The 15,363-nt window shown below is 40.4% G+C and overlaps 1 protein-coding gene across 4 annotated transcripts in view; it reads left to right on the top strand.

Moving 5' to 3' along the window:
* CAMSAP2 (calmodulin regulated spectrin associated protein family member 2) overlaps nt 1-15,363 on the top strand; it is a 165,949-nt gene that overhangs the window by 87,402 nt on the left and 63,184 nt on the right. For all 4 annotated transcript variants that reach the window (XM_073592945.1, XM_073592943.1, XM_073592944.1 and 1 more), the window contains one exon: nt 10,430-10,569. In XM_073592945.1, the coding sequence (XP_073449046.1) occupies nt 10,430-10,569 (140 nt within the window). The remainder of the gene's footprint in view (nt 1-10,429; nt 10,570-15,363) is intronic.

Raw genomic sequence — 15,363 nt, 5'->3', positions numbered from 1 at the left:
TCCTCCTGACAAATGCTATTTCCCTATGCATACATAGTACTCCCATCAGTGCAGCAAAAAATCTGAAAAAAAAGTGTGAATTATTTTTATAGCAGGCAAGAGACTCAGACTCTAAGGCAGGCCATAGATGTTGCAGTTTTCTTTCCAGAAAATCACTCGATTCAGCATTGACTGTGTTGATGGGGGAATCTCTCTAATGGAGCTATTGTGTGCTTCAAGCACAGGGAGCAGTCCCTGCCAGGAGAACACAGTGATTATTGCTAGCAGCTATAGGAGCTGGCAATAATCACATGTAAAAATCCAGTATGCTGGTTGTACCCAAGTCAATCAATGGATCAACTTGGGTACAATCAGCCATCTCAGCCGGTCCCTACTGAACTGGCCAAGATTTTAGCCATCTATGGCCAGCTTAAAGGGTGTAAGCTTACTGAGTTGATGGCATTAGTTCCTCGTAGACTTTTGTATGGGGCTTTGTTCTGAAGTTGGAGATGCTAAGGATGTATCCTAGCCCTGTGCTAGTCTAAGGGCTCCCTTTTAATGAATACAAACTTACTCTTTACGGACAAAGGATCCGCAAGCAACAAGCATTTGGCCAGAAATTAATCCATTTCCCCCCCGATCTAACTACACAGATGAGCTTGATCTCCCCATTTTACAGCCTGTAGAATATACTGCAAGTGTGTATGAAAGCTTTTTTGATAATAGGATAGGTTTGTATTGAAGTTACCATTAGGCAGCCAGAGGATGAGAGAGCAGTTCCATGACAGAAGAGGGAATGCAGGCTGTTGACCGTTATTTTATGTACAGTGGATATAAAAAGTCTACACACCCCTGTTAAAATGTCAGGTTTCTGTGATGTAAACAAATGAGACAAAGATAAATCATTTCAGAACTTTTTACACCTTTTTAATGTGACCTATAAACTGTACAACTCAGTTGAACAACAAACTAAAATCTTTTCGGTGGAGCGAAATAAAAATAATATAATATAGTTGCATAAGTGTGCACACCCTTAAACTAATACTTTGCTGAAGTACCTTTTGATTTTATTACAGCACTCTTTTTGAGTATGAGTCTATCAGCATGGCACATCTTAACTTGGCAATATTTGCCCACTCTTCTTTGCAAAAACACTCCAAATCTGTCAGATTGCGAGGGCATCTCCTGTGCACAACCCCACAGATTTTCAATCGGATTCAGGTCTGGGCTCTGCTTGGGCCATTCCAAAACTTTAATCTTCTTCTGGTGAAGCCATTCCTTTGTTGATTTTAGATGTGTGCTTTGGGTCGTTGTCATGCTGAAAGATGAAGTTCCTCTTTTTGTTCAGCTTTCTAGCAGAAGCCTGAAGGTTTTGTGCAAATATTGACTGATATTTGGAACTGTTCATAATTCCCTCTACATTAACTAAGTTCCAGTTGAAGAAAAACAGCCCCAAAGCATGATGCTGCCACCACCATGCTTCACTGTGGGTATTGTGTTCTTTTGGTGATGTGCGGTGTTGTTTTTGCGCCAAACATATATTTTGGAATTATGGTCAAAAAGTTCAACCTTGGTTTCATCAGACCATAGCACATTTTCCCACGTTCTTTTGGGACACTTCAGATGTGTTTTTGCAAAATTTAGCCGGGCTTGGATGTTTTTCTTCGTAAGAAAAGGCTTCCATCTTGGCACTCTACCTCATAGCCCAGACATATGAAGAATATAGGAGATTGTTGTCACATGTACCACACAGCCAGTACTTGCCAAATATTCCAGAAGCTCCATTAATGTTGCTGTAGGCCTCTTGGCAGCCTCCCTGGCCAGTTTTCTTCATTTCTTTTCATCAATTTTGGAGGGACGTCCAGTTCTTGGTAATGTCACTGTTGTCATATTTTCTCCACTTGATGATGACTGTCTTCACTGTGTTCCATGGTATATCTAATGCCTTGGCAATTCTTTTGTACCCTTCTCCTGACTGATACCTTTTAACAGTGAGATCCCTCTGATGCTTTGGAAGCTCTCTGCGGACCATGGCTTTTGCTGTAGGATACGAGTAAGGAAATGTCAGGAAAGACCTACTAGAACAGCTGAACTTTTATTTGAGGTTTATCAGAGGCACTTTAAATGATTGCAGGTGTGTACTGACTCCTATTTATTATGAGTTTGAATGTGATTGCTTGCTTAATTTTGAACACCGCTACATTCCCAGTTATAGGAGGGTGTGCACACCTATGCAACCACATTATTTTCATTTTTTTGTTTTTACTCCCCCCCCCCCCCCCCCAAAAAAAAAAAAAAAAAGATTTCAGTTTGTTTTCCTATTAAGTTGTACAGTTTAAAGGTCACATTAAAGATGGAAAAGTTCTCAAATCATTTATTTTTATCTCATTTTTTTACATCACGGAAACTTGACATTTTAAGAGGGGTGTGTAAACCTTTTATATCCACTTTAACCCTACAACCATACGGTATTAAAGTATTACAAACAAATTATCATTTGTCCCCATTCTATACAGTAACTCGTGACTTCCATAAGCTTACTGTACCATTGGTATCAACCGTGTGATCATGCTTTTTTTAACACAATAAATATGTTTAGTCCCTTTCCCTCCTTAGAGTAATACTGTTTTCAATCCCCTGACCTTATTTAAATGTTTTCATTTTTTTTCTTTATGTGCCTAATACTGTGTTTCTAAAGTGTGGAGCATATATCACTGATGAACACACTGTAGGCAGTACACTGCTTTGTGATTTGAACAACTACTTCAGACATCAAAAAAGAATCCAGTAAATGAACTGCAAGTACTGGAAACACTGCAGCTGTGTTAAAAGAAGAAAGTATGCTCGGTCTACATGTACACACCGATCAGCCATCACATTGTGCCCACCCACCATAACATTACGATCATGAACCTAATATTGAGTAGGTCCCCCTTTTTGTCACTGTAACAGCCCAGCCCCTCAAGGCATGGACTTGCATAGTTACATAGTTGGTAAGGTTGAAAAAAAGACACAAGTCCAAGTCCAGTGTGTGTGTGTGCCCTTTTATGTCAATATTACATTGTATATCCCTGTATGTTTTGTTTAGATGCCTATCTAATAGTTTTTTTGAAATTATCTATGCTCCCTGCTGAAAACACAACTTGTGGAAGAGAATTCCACATTATTACCACTCTTACCATAAAGAACCCTCTACGCTGTTTCTGGTTAAATCGCTTTAACTCTAATTTTAGTGGATGGCAGCAAGTCTTTTTAAATGCCCTTTCGCGGAAAAGTTTTATCCCTATTGTGGGGTCACAGTATGGTATATGTACATTAAAATCCTATCCCCTCTCAAGCGTCTCTTCTTCAGAGAGAATAAGTTCAGTGCTTGTAATCTTTCCTCATAACTAAGATCCTCCAGTTCCTTTACTAGCTTTGTTGCCCTTCTCTGTACTCTCTCCATTTCCAGCACATCCTTCCTGAGGACTGGAGCCCAGAACTGGACGGCATACTCCATGTGCGGTCGGACCAGAGTCTTGTAGAGTGGGAGACTTATCATTTTATCTCTGGAGTTAATACCCTTTTTAATGCATGCCAATATTCTGTTGGCTTTGGTTGCAGCAGCTTGGCATTACATGCTGTTGCTGAGCCTGTCATCTACTAGGACCCCCAGGTTCTTTTCCATCCTATATTTCCCCTGAGGTTCTCCCTCTGGTGAGTAGTTTTTGCCACTTAAATGCATTATTTTAAATTTTTCCACATTAAACCTCATTTGCCATGTAATTGCCCACCCCATTAATTTGTTCAGATTTCCTTGCAAGGTTTCCACATCCTGCGGAGAAGCTATTGCCCTGCTTAGCATCGTCCGCAAAAACTGAGATTAAGCTATTTATCCCATCCTCCAGGTCATTTATAATTAAATTAAATAGGATTTGTCCCAGGACAGAACCCTGAGGGACCCCACTTTCCACATTGGACCATTCCGAGTATTCCCAATTTATCACTACCCTCTTAACTCGCCCTTGTAGCCAGTTTTCAATCCAGGCACTCACCCGTTGGTCCATGCTGACAGACCTTGGCTTGTATAGTAAACGTTTGTGGGGAACTGTATCAAATGCCTTTGCAGAATCCAGATACACTACTTTTACGGGCCTTCCTTTATCTAGATGGCAGCTCACCTCCTCATGGAAGGTTTGTAGATTTGTTTGGCAAGAACGATTTTTCATGAATCCATGCTGATTACTGCTAATGATACCTTTGCATTACTAAAATCTTGTGTATATATAGTCCCTTATCACCCCTTGAATACTACTGATGTTGGGCTAACGGGTCTGTAGTTCCCCGGTCCACTAGACCTCTGAAGGTATGCTGTGGTATCTGGCACCATGCTGTCTGTAACAGGTCGTTTAAGTTTCTGCTGGCTTGCCTTCTTCTCGGTGCATCCTGGTGCCATCTCTTTGTCAGGAAAGCGGCACGCGCGCATCTGGCCATCCAAATGATGTAAAGGAAAATGTGATTCAGCAGACCAGACCACCATCTTCCATTTCTTAGTGGTCCAATTCTGATGCTCACATTCCCAGTGTGGGCACTTTTGACTGTGGGCACCCTGACCAGTCTGTGGCTGCGCAGCCCCATACACAACAAACTGCGATGCACTGTGTGTTCTGTCCCCTTTTGATCAGAACCCGTATTAATTTTTTCAGCAGTTTAAGCTACAGTAACTCTTCTAGACTTCTATACTCTTCAGACTACATGAGCGAGCATATGCTCCCCACGTGCATCAATGAGCTTTGGCTGCCCATGACCCTGTCCTTGGTTCTCAGATTTTTTTTTTTTTCCTCCTTGGACCACTTTTGGTAGGTCCTTACCACTGCAGACCAGGGACATCCCACAAGAGCTGCAGTTTCAGAGTTGATCTAACCCAGTCATCTAGCCATTACAATTTGTTCCTTGTTAAAATCTCTCAAATCCTTACACTTGCCCATTTTGTCTGTTTTCAACACAACAATTTGAGGGATAACATGTTTGCTTGCTGCCTAATATAACCCACCCACTTCCAGATGCCGTTGTAACAAGATAATCAATGTTATTCACTTTACCTGTCAGTGGTCATAATGTTATTGGTGGTCGGCGTATGATAGACTTATGTGAATTCTTATCCTATTTATTCTTAGTAGGAAATATCCAAATAAATGGAGCAGTATATCTGGTTAGTGACTGAGAGTCTATGCAGGAATCCTACAGCTGGGGAAAGACAGGCAATGCCATATTTATACATAGGGGTGGGGGTAGGCGTGAAACTATTATAACTCCAAAGAGGCACCATCCCTAGTAAATACAAAATTCAAGAGCAAGCAAAGTGTGACTTTACATGTGTCTCTATGGAGTTGAAAAATGATTTGTAATAAAATATGCTGGATACAAATCTGAAGCCTTTAATATCGAAAGAGGTACCCGACAGGGTTGCCCATTATCTCCCTTATTATTTGCCCTTATACTCGAACCCATGGCCCAATACATCAGAACAAACCAAACTATAACTGGCATTGAAGTAGGAGGTATTACACACAAATTATGTATATTTGCAGACGATATATTACTTTTTCTATCATCACCACAGGTCTCTGGTCCTAACTTAATACCAGCTCTTGATGGATTTGCAGACCTATCCGGCCTTATGATTAATCCTAAGAAATGCCTAGTACTTAATATTTCACTCACAAACATGGAATTGATCCCGGCTAGGGCTGCACTCCCATTCACATGGGCAGAAAAATCAATCCCATATCTTGGAATTCATTTAACAGCATTTCATTCTGACTTATTCTCAACCAATTATCCTCCTGTATTAAGACAGATCACAAATCTAATAAAACAATGGTCGCAACTTCCTTTAACCTGGATGGGGAAGATTAATGCAATCAAAATGACTATTCTACCCAAATTGCTTTATCTATTCAGAGTCCTCCCTATTCCAATTCCTTCCTATTTTTTGGGAATAGTACAAAAAAGAGCAACTTCGTTTATATGGGGCTCTTCTAAACCACGTATACCTATACACACACTACATCTTCCCAAAAATAAAGGAGGCCTGGGATACCCTAATTTTACTAACTACTACAGAGCAGCACATTTGGCCAGTCTGTCCAAATACCATGCAAAACAGGAAATCCCATTATGGGTATTTATAGAGGCTTCAGAAAATGACCCTCTATTAATATCAAATTTATTATGGCTTGATCCTAGAGATCCACAATCCTCTCCTTTCTTTTATCAGAAATCCGGCCTTTTATCCGGCATGGATCTACCCAAATTCTTTTAAAGCTTGGACAACATCAGGCATTCAGACACTAAATGACTTCATAGCATCTAAATCATTCCTTTCATTCCCATCGCTTAGAGAAAAATATGATCTACCAAACTCTGAGATATTTAGATATCTCCAAATCAAAAATTTCTATACACCATTCCTAAAGGGGGATACACCATTATCCCAATTATCCATTTTTGAATCAATCTGTACAAAAGATCCATTTGCTAAAGGTACAATTTCATCACTTTATAATCAATTATATGGAGTAGCAAATCTTAATAGACCCTCTTACGTTCAGAGGTGGGAGGAGGACCTGGGACGAACTTTAGAAGACACGGACTGGTCTAACATATGGCTCACATCTAAGTCATCTTCACCCAACATCTTAGCACTGGAGACAAATTATAAAGTCCTAACTCGCTGGTACCTTGTACCCGCTAGAGTGACAAAATATTCACCTAATACCTCAGCTCTTTGTTTTCGAGGATGCCCAGAAATAGGCACATATTTACACATATGGTGGACGTGCCCAGTAATCCAAACCTTCTGGAAGGAAGTCTTCGTGATTGCATCTAAAATATTTAAAAAAATAATACAACCAGATCCATATTTAACTTTACTTAATCTAAAACCGGAATGGTTAACACTCTCTCAATTCAAACTAATGATCCAACTAATAACGGCTGCAAAACAAACAGTGGCCAAGGCATGGAAATCTCCTACATTGGTACTAGCAGAAACAATTCACAGAATGAATAATACAATGTCCCATGCTAAGATGGTAGCCATCGATCAAAATCAAATTCCAAAATTTGAAAAACTTTGGCATCCTTGGATAAAACAACAGTTCCTGTCAAACTTCAATGACTCTGTCCTGTTGCCATGGTAACAGATTAAATGACTTACAGAGACACCCATTCTAAGGCTTCAAAGAGAACTAAAAAGAATAATAAACTGACGAGCGGGACAACCTTGTGGACCATACCTCTACCTTTCAACCCTTTTTCTTCTTTCTCTTTCCTTTTCTCCACCTTACGATTAACGCTCATTATCAGAATTTATTTGACCTATATACACTCTACTTGTAAACAATATGTATAGTAGGTATAAATCATTTAAATACCTACAAAAGTAACTAAGGAAATTATATATATCTTTAATTTAGGTTTACGTGAACCCAATGTTTAATATTTGAAATTTCATGATATTTACCTATATAAACCCTACTGTAAAACAATGAGCTTACTTTATAGATCCTTGTAAACTTACTTTATGTATCTTTATAACATTGTATACTCAATAAACTTCTTTTGACAAGGAAAAATGATTTGTAACACAGTTTTAAAAAGGTATGTAGAAAAACTTTTATTTGCCATCCGTGGATGGAAATTCTTAAAACATAATACAGTCTGAAGACTAGTACAGTTTACTGTTTCTTTGGTTCAGGATGTGCAGTTCCCTGGTATGAGATGTCAAGGAAATGTGGCCTACACGTTTCGCGGGTAACATATTTAGTTTTAGACTACTATGTGCTCTGGCAGAAAAAATGCATTCTGGCAGCCCTAAAAAGGAGCCACCCATCCAGTAATGACCTGGGACACAACACCACCAACAGTGCCACTAATGAGGGACAATGTCACTATTTCCTCACCATCCATCCAGTGTTCAAATAAGCTGGCAGTGTGGTGGTTTGATGTAACACAGTTACCCAGACTTACTGGTGAGCAATGCAGTTTTCTTATACTGGTACAGTAAAACCTTGCATTGCGAGTATGTTTAGTTCCGGAAGCATGCTTGTAGTCCAAAGCACTTGTATATCAAAGCGAATTTCCCCATAAGAAATAATGGAAACTCAAATGATTAGTTCCACAACCATTTATTCATAAGTCCTTCAGTTTATAGTCCATATAAAAAGATTATAGCAATGTGTTAGGTTGTGTTACCATTAAATGTCCACCCACAATTGGAAGCCTCCACAAGGAGATTAGAAGCAATGATGAAGCTAGAGAGTATAAAAGAAAAGAGAGGCGCCTCCAAGTGTGACAATATGGTTACATTTAATGAAGGTCCAACATTTAGCAACTCACATGGCTGATGATTAAAAAAGACACATCTAAGTATGCAGGCATCTGGGGTAAACTGGTCCACATAGACCATCCCCCGCACCACCAGCTCTCACCGCTACCACTCTGCAATCGTGACCGGGAAGACTACCCTGCAGTAGAGCAATCTGAAAGCGTGGCTTGAACCGCTCATGGAGCACAGCATGGAAGGGACAACGTCAATGGCGGTGAGGAGGACGGTTTATGTGGACAGATTTACCCGGATGCCTGCATACTTAGATGTGCCTGTTTAAATCATCAACCATATGAGTTTCTAAATGTTTTACCTTCATTAAATGTAACTGTATTGCTACACTTAGAGGCGCCTCTCTTCTCTTTTATACTCAGTTGTGACTTGATGCTACTTGTAAATCAAGACATCGCTTATATATCAAGTCAACATTTATTTAAAAATTTTGCTTGTCTTGCTAAACGCTCTCAAACTAAATTACTCTCAAGCCAAAGTTTTACTGTACTTGCATTTAGAAATCCTTTTCACATTGGATTTTGGTAACCAAATTACACAAATTATAACAGCAATATCCTTACTAATGAAGGCATGTGATTTTTGTGAAATAAATAAATAAATATGATGCGCTAGAGTGTGCTAACCGTGCCCTAATCCTGGCACACAGAGATACAGTGCATATACAACAGAGTATAAAATAGTTTAACCCCAATATGTGCTATATCCCCCAAGGTAAACAAACTTAGTGTGCACAAATAAACCGTGCAGTGAGCATGTGAAATGGTAATATCAACAAATAAATGCTCCAAAATGATAAGTGCAAACCAGGTGCTAAAGGTGCAATAAACATATAAAGTAATAAGATAAAAAGTGTTAATTCATAAATAATTCATATATGCAAACAAATGCTGAAAAATGACATGTGCCAGCCAAAAAGTGCAGAGTGTCACACAATACATATACTTGATCGTCCATCATAAACTAGACATATATTAAACACAAAAGTTCTTAATGAAAGTGATGACAACTGTGCTTCAGTGATGATGTATTCAGATGTGCTGCGATTCCATGTGCCACATATCATGCGATGGTGAAACAAAAGGTGACCCCCCCAAGGTAAAGCGCTCACCTTAGGAAATGTGACTAAGTCACTAGACAGAGTCAGGAAACGCTTTTGAGCCACCCAGGGCTCAGTATGGATCACAGGAAAACAGGCTCCAGCATAGGCTCAAATGAGAGGCAAAAAGAGAAAGGAACCATATGGTGTGATAACGTTTAAAACGTGTTTATTTACAAGGTCAGATAAAAAAACTCTCCCCCAGAAGGGGGTACTCACATTTTGAGGGTGCGTCAGTGCACCACTCAGAAGAGGCATATAACCTGGATAAAACAATAGGTAATAGATGTAGCAGTGAGGTTATGGAGACCGTCCCAGCACAGGCAGCTGCTGCAGCCTAACACTCTGTCCTAGCCCCTCCCCTACGCGTCTTCGACACAGGGCATACGTGTCATCATCAGGGGGAATGTGATTGCAATCATGATGATGACACCGTTTATGATGGACGATTAAGTATATGTATTGTGTGACACTCTGCACTTTTTGGCTGGCACATGTCATTTTTCAGCATTTGTTTGCATATATGAATCATTTATGAATTAACACTTTTTATCTTATTACTTTATATGTTTATTGCACCTTTAGCACCTGGTTTGCACTTATTCATTTTGGAGCATTTATTTGTTGATATTACCATTTCACATGCTCACTGCATGGTTTGTTTGTGCACACTAAGTTTGTTTACCTTGGGGATATACGATATTGGGGTTAAACTATTTTATACTCTGTTGTATATGCACTGTATCGCTGTGTGCCAGGATTAGGGCACGGTTAGCACACTCTAGCGCATCATATTTATTTATTTAATATTTCACACGCATTACAAGAATGATTCATGTATGCGCTGTGTAGTGCTTACTTTTAGCACGAGGTTCATTTTGGCTCGTAGGAATTTTTCTTTTTTCATGTGATTTTTGTGGCTGCTTACTAATAATGCAAGCATTTTTTTTGTTTTGTTTTTTTCTTAGATATCTGCTTCAAAGAATCTATGTCCCTGGCTGACAGTCTTTATAACCTCCAGTTAATTCAGGAATTCTGCCAGGAGTACTTGAATGGATGCTGTCATTTTAGTTTGGAAGACATGTTATATGTTTCATCCTCAATTAAGGTCAGTATTTACATTTCTGTATTAAAACCCTAATTGAACTGTCAGTTTACATCTGCTAAATAGATTCCAAGTGAATCAAAACAAAAGGTGTTCCAAGTTTAGGTGTTCCAAGTACCATGTTCTCAAGTTCCCTGCTAAGTCGTACCTATAGCTTCTTTATCAGTAAATCCCATACTACCTGCTAGACATGAATGGGGACTGTCTGCACGGGGATGCACAGAAAACCTGTGCATCACAAGTGGACGAAGATGGCCCTTCGCACAGGTGTAATTCCTAATGATAAAATAGCAGAATACTAAGGCTGCTTTTACACTGAGGTGCTTTACAGGCGCTACAGTGCTAAAAATAGCACCTGCATAGCGCTGTAAAGAGCCTCTCCTGTCTCTCCAGTGTGAAAGCCCGAGTGTTTTTATTTTCACACTGAAGTGGTGCGCTTGCAGGACGGTAAAAAAAAGTCCTGCAAGCAGCATCTTTGCAGCACTGTAGGAGCAGTATATACACAGCTCCTAAAGTCTATAATATTTATAAAATATAATATTTTAATGAATTAAAGAAAAACAAAACCATAAAGTTAGCCCAATTTTTTTTCTATATGTGAAAGATGATGTTACGCCGAGTAAATAGATACCTAGCATGTCATGCCTTAAAATTGTGTACCCTCTTGGAATGGTGACAGACTACGGTACTTAAAAATCTCCATAGGCGATGCTTTAACCACTTCAGCCCCGGATGGATTTACCCCCTTCCTGACCAAGCATTTTTGCGATACGGCACTGCATCACTTTAATTGACAATTTCCCACAAATAGAGCTTTCTTTTGGTGGTATTTGATCACCTCTGCATTTTTACTTTTTGCACTATAAACAAAAGAAGAGCGACAATTTTGAAAAAAACTAATTTTTTACTTTGTGCTATAATAAATATCCAAAAATTGAATAAACAGAAAACATTTTTTCATCAGTTTAGGCTGATATATATTCTTACACATATTTTTTGGTAAAAAACAATTGCAATAAGCGTATAATGATTAGTTTGCACAGAAGTTATAGCGTCTAAAAATAGGGGATGGATTTATGGCATTTTTATTATTATTTTTTTACTAGTAATGGCAGCGATCTGCAATTTTAGTGGGACTGCAACATTGCGGCCTTTTGGACACTTTTGGCATGTTTTTGGGACCATTGACATTTATACAGCGACCAGTGCTATAAAAATGCACTGATTACTGTATAAATGTCACTGGCAGGGAAGGGGTTAACACTAGGGGATGATCAAGGGGTTAAATGTGTTCCCTCAGTGTGTGTTCTAACTGTGGGGGGGGGGTGGGACTGACTTGGGGAGGAGACCGATCGTTGTTCCTATATACTAGGAACAACAGATCAGTCTCCTCAGCCCTGACAGGTTTACACACACAAATCCCCATTCTCGCTCTGTCAGGCTCATGCACACTGGATGTTATAATAAAAACGCCAGTAGCTTTGCAGTGAGTTTTTCAGCATTTTTGCAATAGCGGTTTTTAGCGTTTTTCATCGTTTTTAAAGAAGAAAAACTCCTCTTGGAACCCACTAGTTTTGGGGGTTTTTTTACAGCCAAAAACAGTTGATAACATGTTGCCTATGTGTGCATGGACACATAGGATAACATGCTGGAGAGTTTGACTGTAGAAAAAAATGTCTAAAGCCAAAAACAGCAGCTGTAAAAACATCCAGTGTGCATATGAGGCCTTAAAAGCAAAAAAAATAGTAACGTCCGAATATTTGTAACTTTTAAATTGTGCCTTTTTGCAAAATGGTGAAAATCGAACAGACGCAAAAGTGTAAATATCCAATTTCTCTAAAATCTGAAGTTTTTCATTGTTCCCTTACAGCTTTAAGAATTTGTAAAAGACCCCCCAAGCCTATATTTTCTGAAAGCACATGACCTGTAGACTAAAAGAAGGTGCTACTGATTTTTTTTTTAGACCCTGCGGGTATTTGTGCAAATGTTTATCAAAAAATTATATTTGCAAAAAAATGCACTTAAACCATTATTCGCACATGAAAACTGCTAATTTGACAAAATCCCTGCTAAATCCCTACTAAATATAAACGCTTAACCTGTATGGAGTTAATAAATAACAAAAACAAATATATTTTTACATGCTCCTTTTTGCAAATGGTGAAAATTGAACGTACGCAAAAATGTAAATCTCCTAATTTTAAAAAAAATCTGAAGGTTTTAATTTCTCCATTACAGCATTCAGAATTTGACCAGTAGAATAAAAAGAAGGTGTTACTGATTTTTAAGGGCCCTGCAATATTTGCGCAAATGTTTATCAAATCACTATTTTCTCAAAGAAAAACACTAAAATCTTTATTTGCATACATAAACACAATATAAATTATGTAATTCCTGCTAAATTCCTACTAAGACCTCGTTCAGTGGGTTGTGCTAAAGGGTACGCCATGGAGGGCCGCATTTACCTTCATGGGGATACACAGGTATTCTGTGCAGGCAGTCCCGTTGATGTCAAATGGGACACACCAGCTGCAAGGACAAGTCTGACATCCAGTGGGTGTAGGTGCATGGACCCAAACGCAGACAGTGTGAGTTCAGAGACATGCTCCACACGGATGTCAGGTTGGGAGCAGTGACTGTGTCGGCTTGCAGCTGCTGTATTTCAGTTGACATGAATGGGACTGCCTGCACGGGAATGCACGGAACACCTGTGTATTCCGTGCAGCTGCTGTGTCCAAATTGACATCAACGGGACTGCCTGCATGGGATGCACGGAACACCTGTGCTTCCCTCTGCAGCTAAACACGGCCCTGTATTGGTATGCCCTGTGTGAACAAGGCCTTAGGCTTTGTTTAGACTTGCGGTGGGGGGCGGCATGCAGTTGCGGCGTGTTTGTGCAAAAAATGGGATTAAAACAGGTGGTGAGGAGGCATCACATCGCTCCTTCACCGCCTGCCAGTAATATAACAAGTATTCGGCGCAACGATAGACAGCAAAACCCAATAATACAATGATGGACATAGAAAATAAATGAAAGGATTAACAGTTCATAATAGCAATGAGTGGAGGGTAAGTCCGTGATGTGACACTGCAGGTGAAGAGGCAGGGGTAATTGTAGAATCCACATCAAGGCAGCCTTCCGAAGGGAGTAGAAGCCATTATCCAATACACTGTAAGACAAGGAAGAGGAGGCCGCTCTGGGTGCAGCTTTAAAACAATTTATTAAAAAACAGCAACAGCTGGTAATACACTCACATTTGAGTAGAAAGTTTCAAGCATTAAACATGTCCAGGGCAATCCAGGGGATCCGTGGAGTCATCTCTCGGCTGGTAGGTGTGAAAAACTCTGTGCAGTCTAAGAACGCTGGATGTGGACGGCCGAGACACACATCGGAGACAGGCACCAAGAGAGGCTTGGTTAGCAGCCGATCCAGACACGGGATGATGACGTCACACGATGTGCGACGCGTTTCCTGAGCTGGCACGCCGTGAGTGGTGTGACGGCGGCGCTCCTTTAACAAGCTGATTGGCTGGGAGCTGAAGAGGATTTATATATGGAGAGCAGTGAGAGAGAGGAGAGCAGAATAGTAAAGGAGAGGGGGGGAGTGGCCTGAACTCTGTGTGTAGAAGTGTCAGCAGTGGTAGGAATCAGGGAGAGGCAGCAATAAAAGAACATGGAACGGACTGGAGGATGGATGTGAACGGAAATGGGGGGGGGGGGGAGAATGATGTGGGGGGGGGGAAGAAAACGGAGAAGGGGGAGTGAGAATTGATAATAAACCTGGTTATAGGAGAGAAAAGGGAAGGACAATGACATAGAAGAACAGCTGGATAGTAAAACTAAAGAAAAATATGAGGAATGAACTATGACCATGTATGTCTATAATAGACACAGGGGGAAGAGTAATTAACATATGTATATATACCTATGGGAAGGGGGGGGGGAGGGTGACGGGGGAGAGATACAAGGACAGTGTAATATGTGCTATATATTAGTTATATATTAGCACATCAGTAAACGATCAGAAATTATATGTGGGTTCAAGAGATAGAGAGGAACTAGTGGCCGCTTAGAATGGATAACAAGTATAGATATGGCTAAGTGGTATATACGTGCTATGACATACACACAATGGGTAAAGTGGGACATAGAGGGGGGAAGGGGGGGAAGAGGGGGGGGGGAGGAGGGGAGGGAAAATGAAAAGAAAAAAGTGAAGGGAGGGGGGGAAGAATAAGAGAATGTAAGGGGGGGGGGGGGGCGGAAAGGGACTGATGGCACCTGTACTATTTTAGTATACAGAGTCCAGGTAGGAGTAAACCAAGGTATAAGAACAAAGGGAAAGTGGGGAAATGCATGTATACATAATATCAACATATATTTCCACATTAAAACTTAAAAAAAAGTCATTATCAATAAAACTAAAAATGAAATAAAACAGTAATGATTATGTTAAAGGGGTTGTAAAGGTAAAAATTTTTTCACCTTAATGCATTCTATGCATTAAGGTGAAAAAACTTTTGACAGTACCGCCGCCCCCAGGCCCCCCGTTTTACTTACCTGACGCCTCGAATCTTCGCTCCTCGTCCTCGTCAGCTTATTGCAGCTCAGCCTGGTCGCAGATGGCTGCAGTGGATGGATTGAAGCAGCGCAGCCATTGGCTCGCGCTGCTGTCAATCACATCCGATGACCGGGCGCGCGGGGGCCGGGCGGCCGAGTGAGTACAGCGAGCGGCTATAGCCCGGCTGTATCACGGGAGCGCGCCCGCCAAGCACTCACCACCGTGCGAGGGAGCTCGCA

The sequence above is a fragment of the Aquarana catesbeiana genome, linkage group LG07, assembly GCF_042186555.1.
Source record: "Aquarana catesbeiana isolate 2022-GZ linkage group LG07, ASM4218655v1, whole genome shotgun sequence".
Classification (NCBI taxonomy): Eukaryota; Metazoa; Chordata; class Amphibia; order Anura; family Ranidae; genus Aquarana; species Aquarana catesbeiana.
Note: the sequence above shows the minus strand (reverse complement) of the source record. Positions and strands in the feature narration are given on the sequence as shown.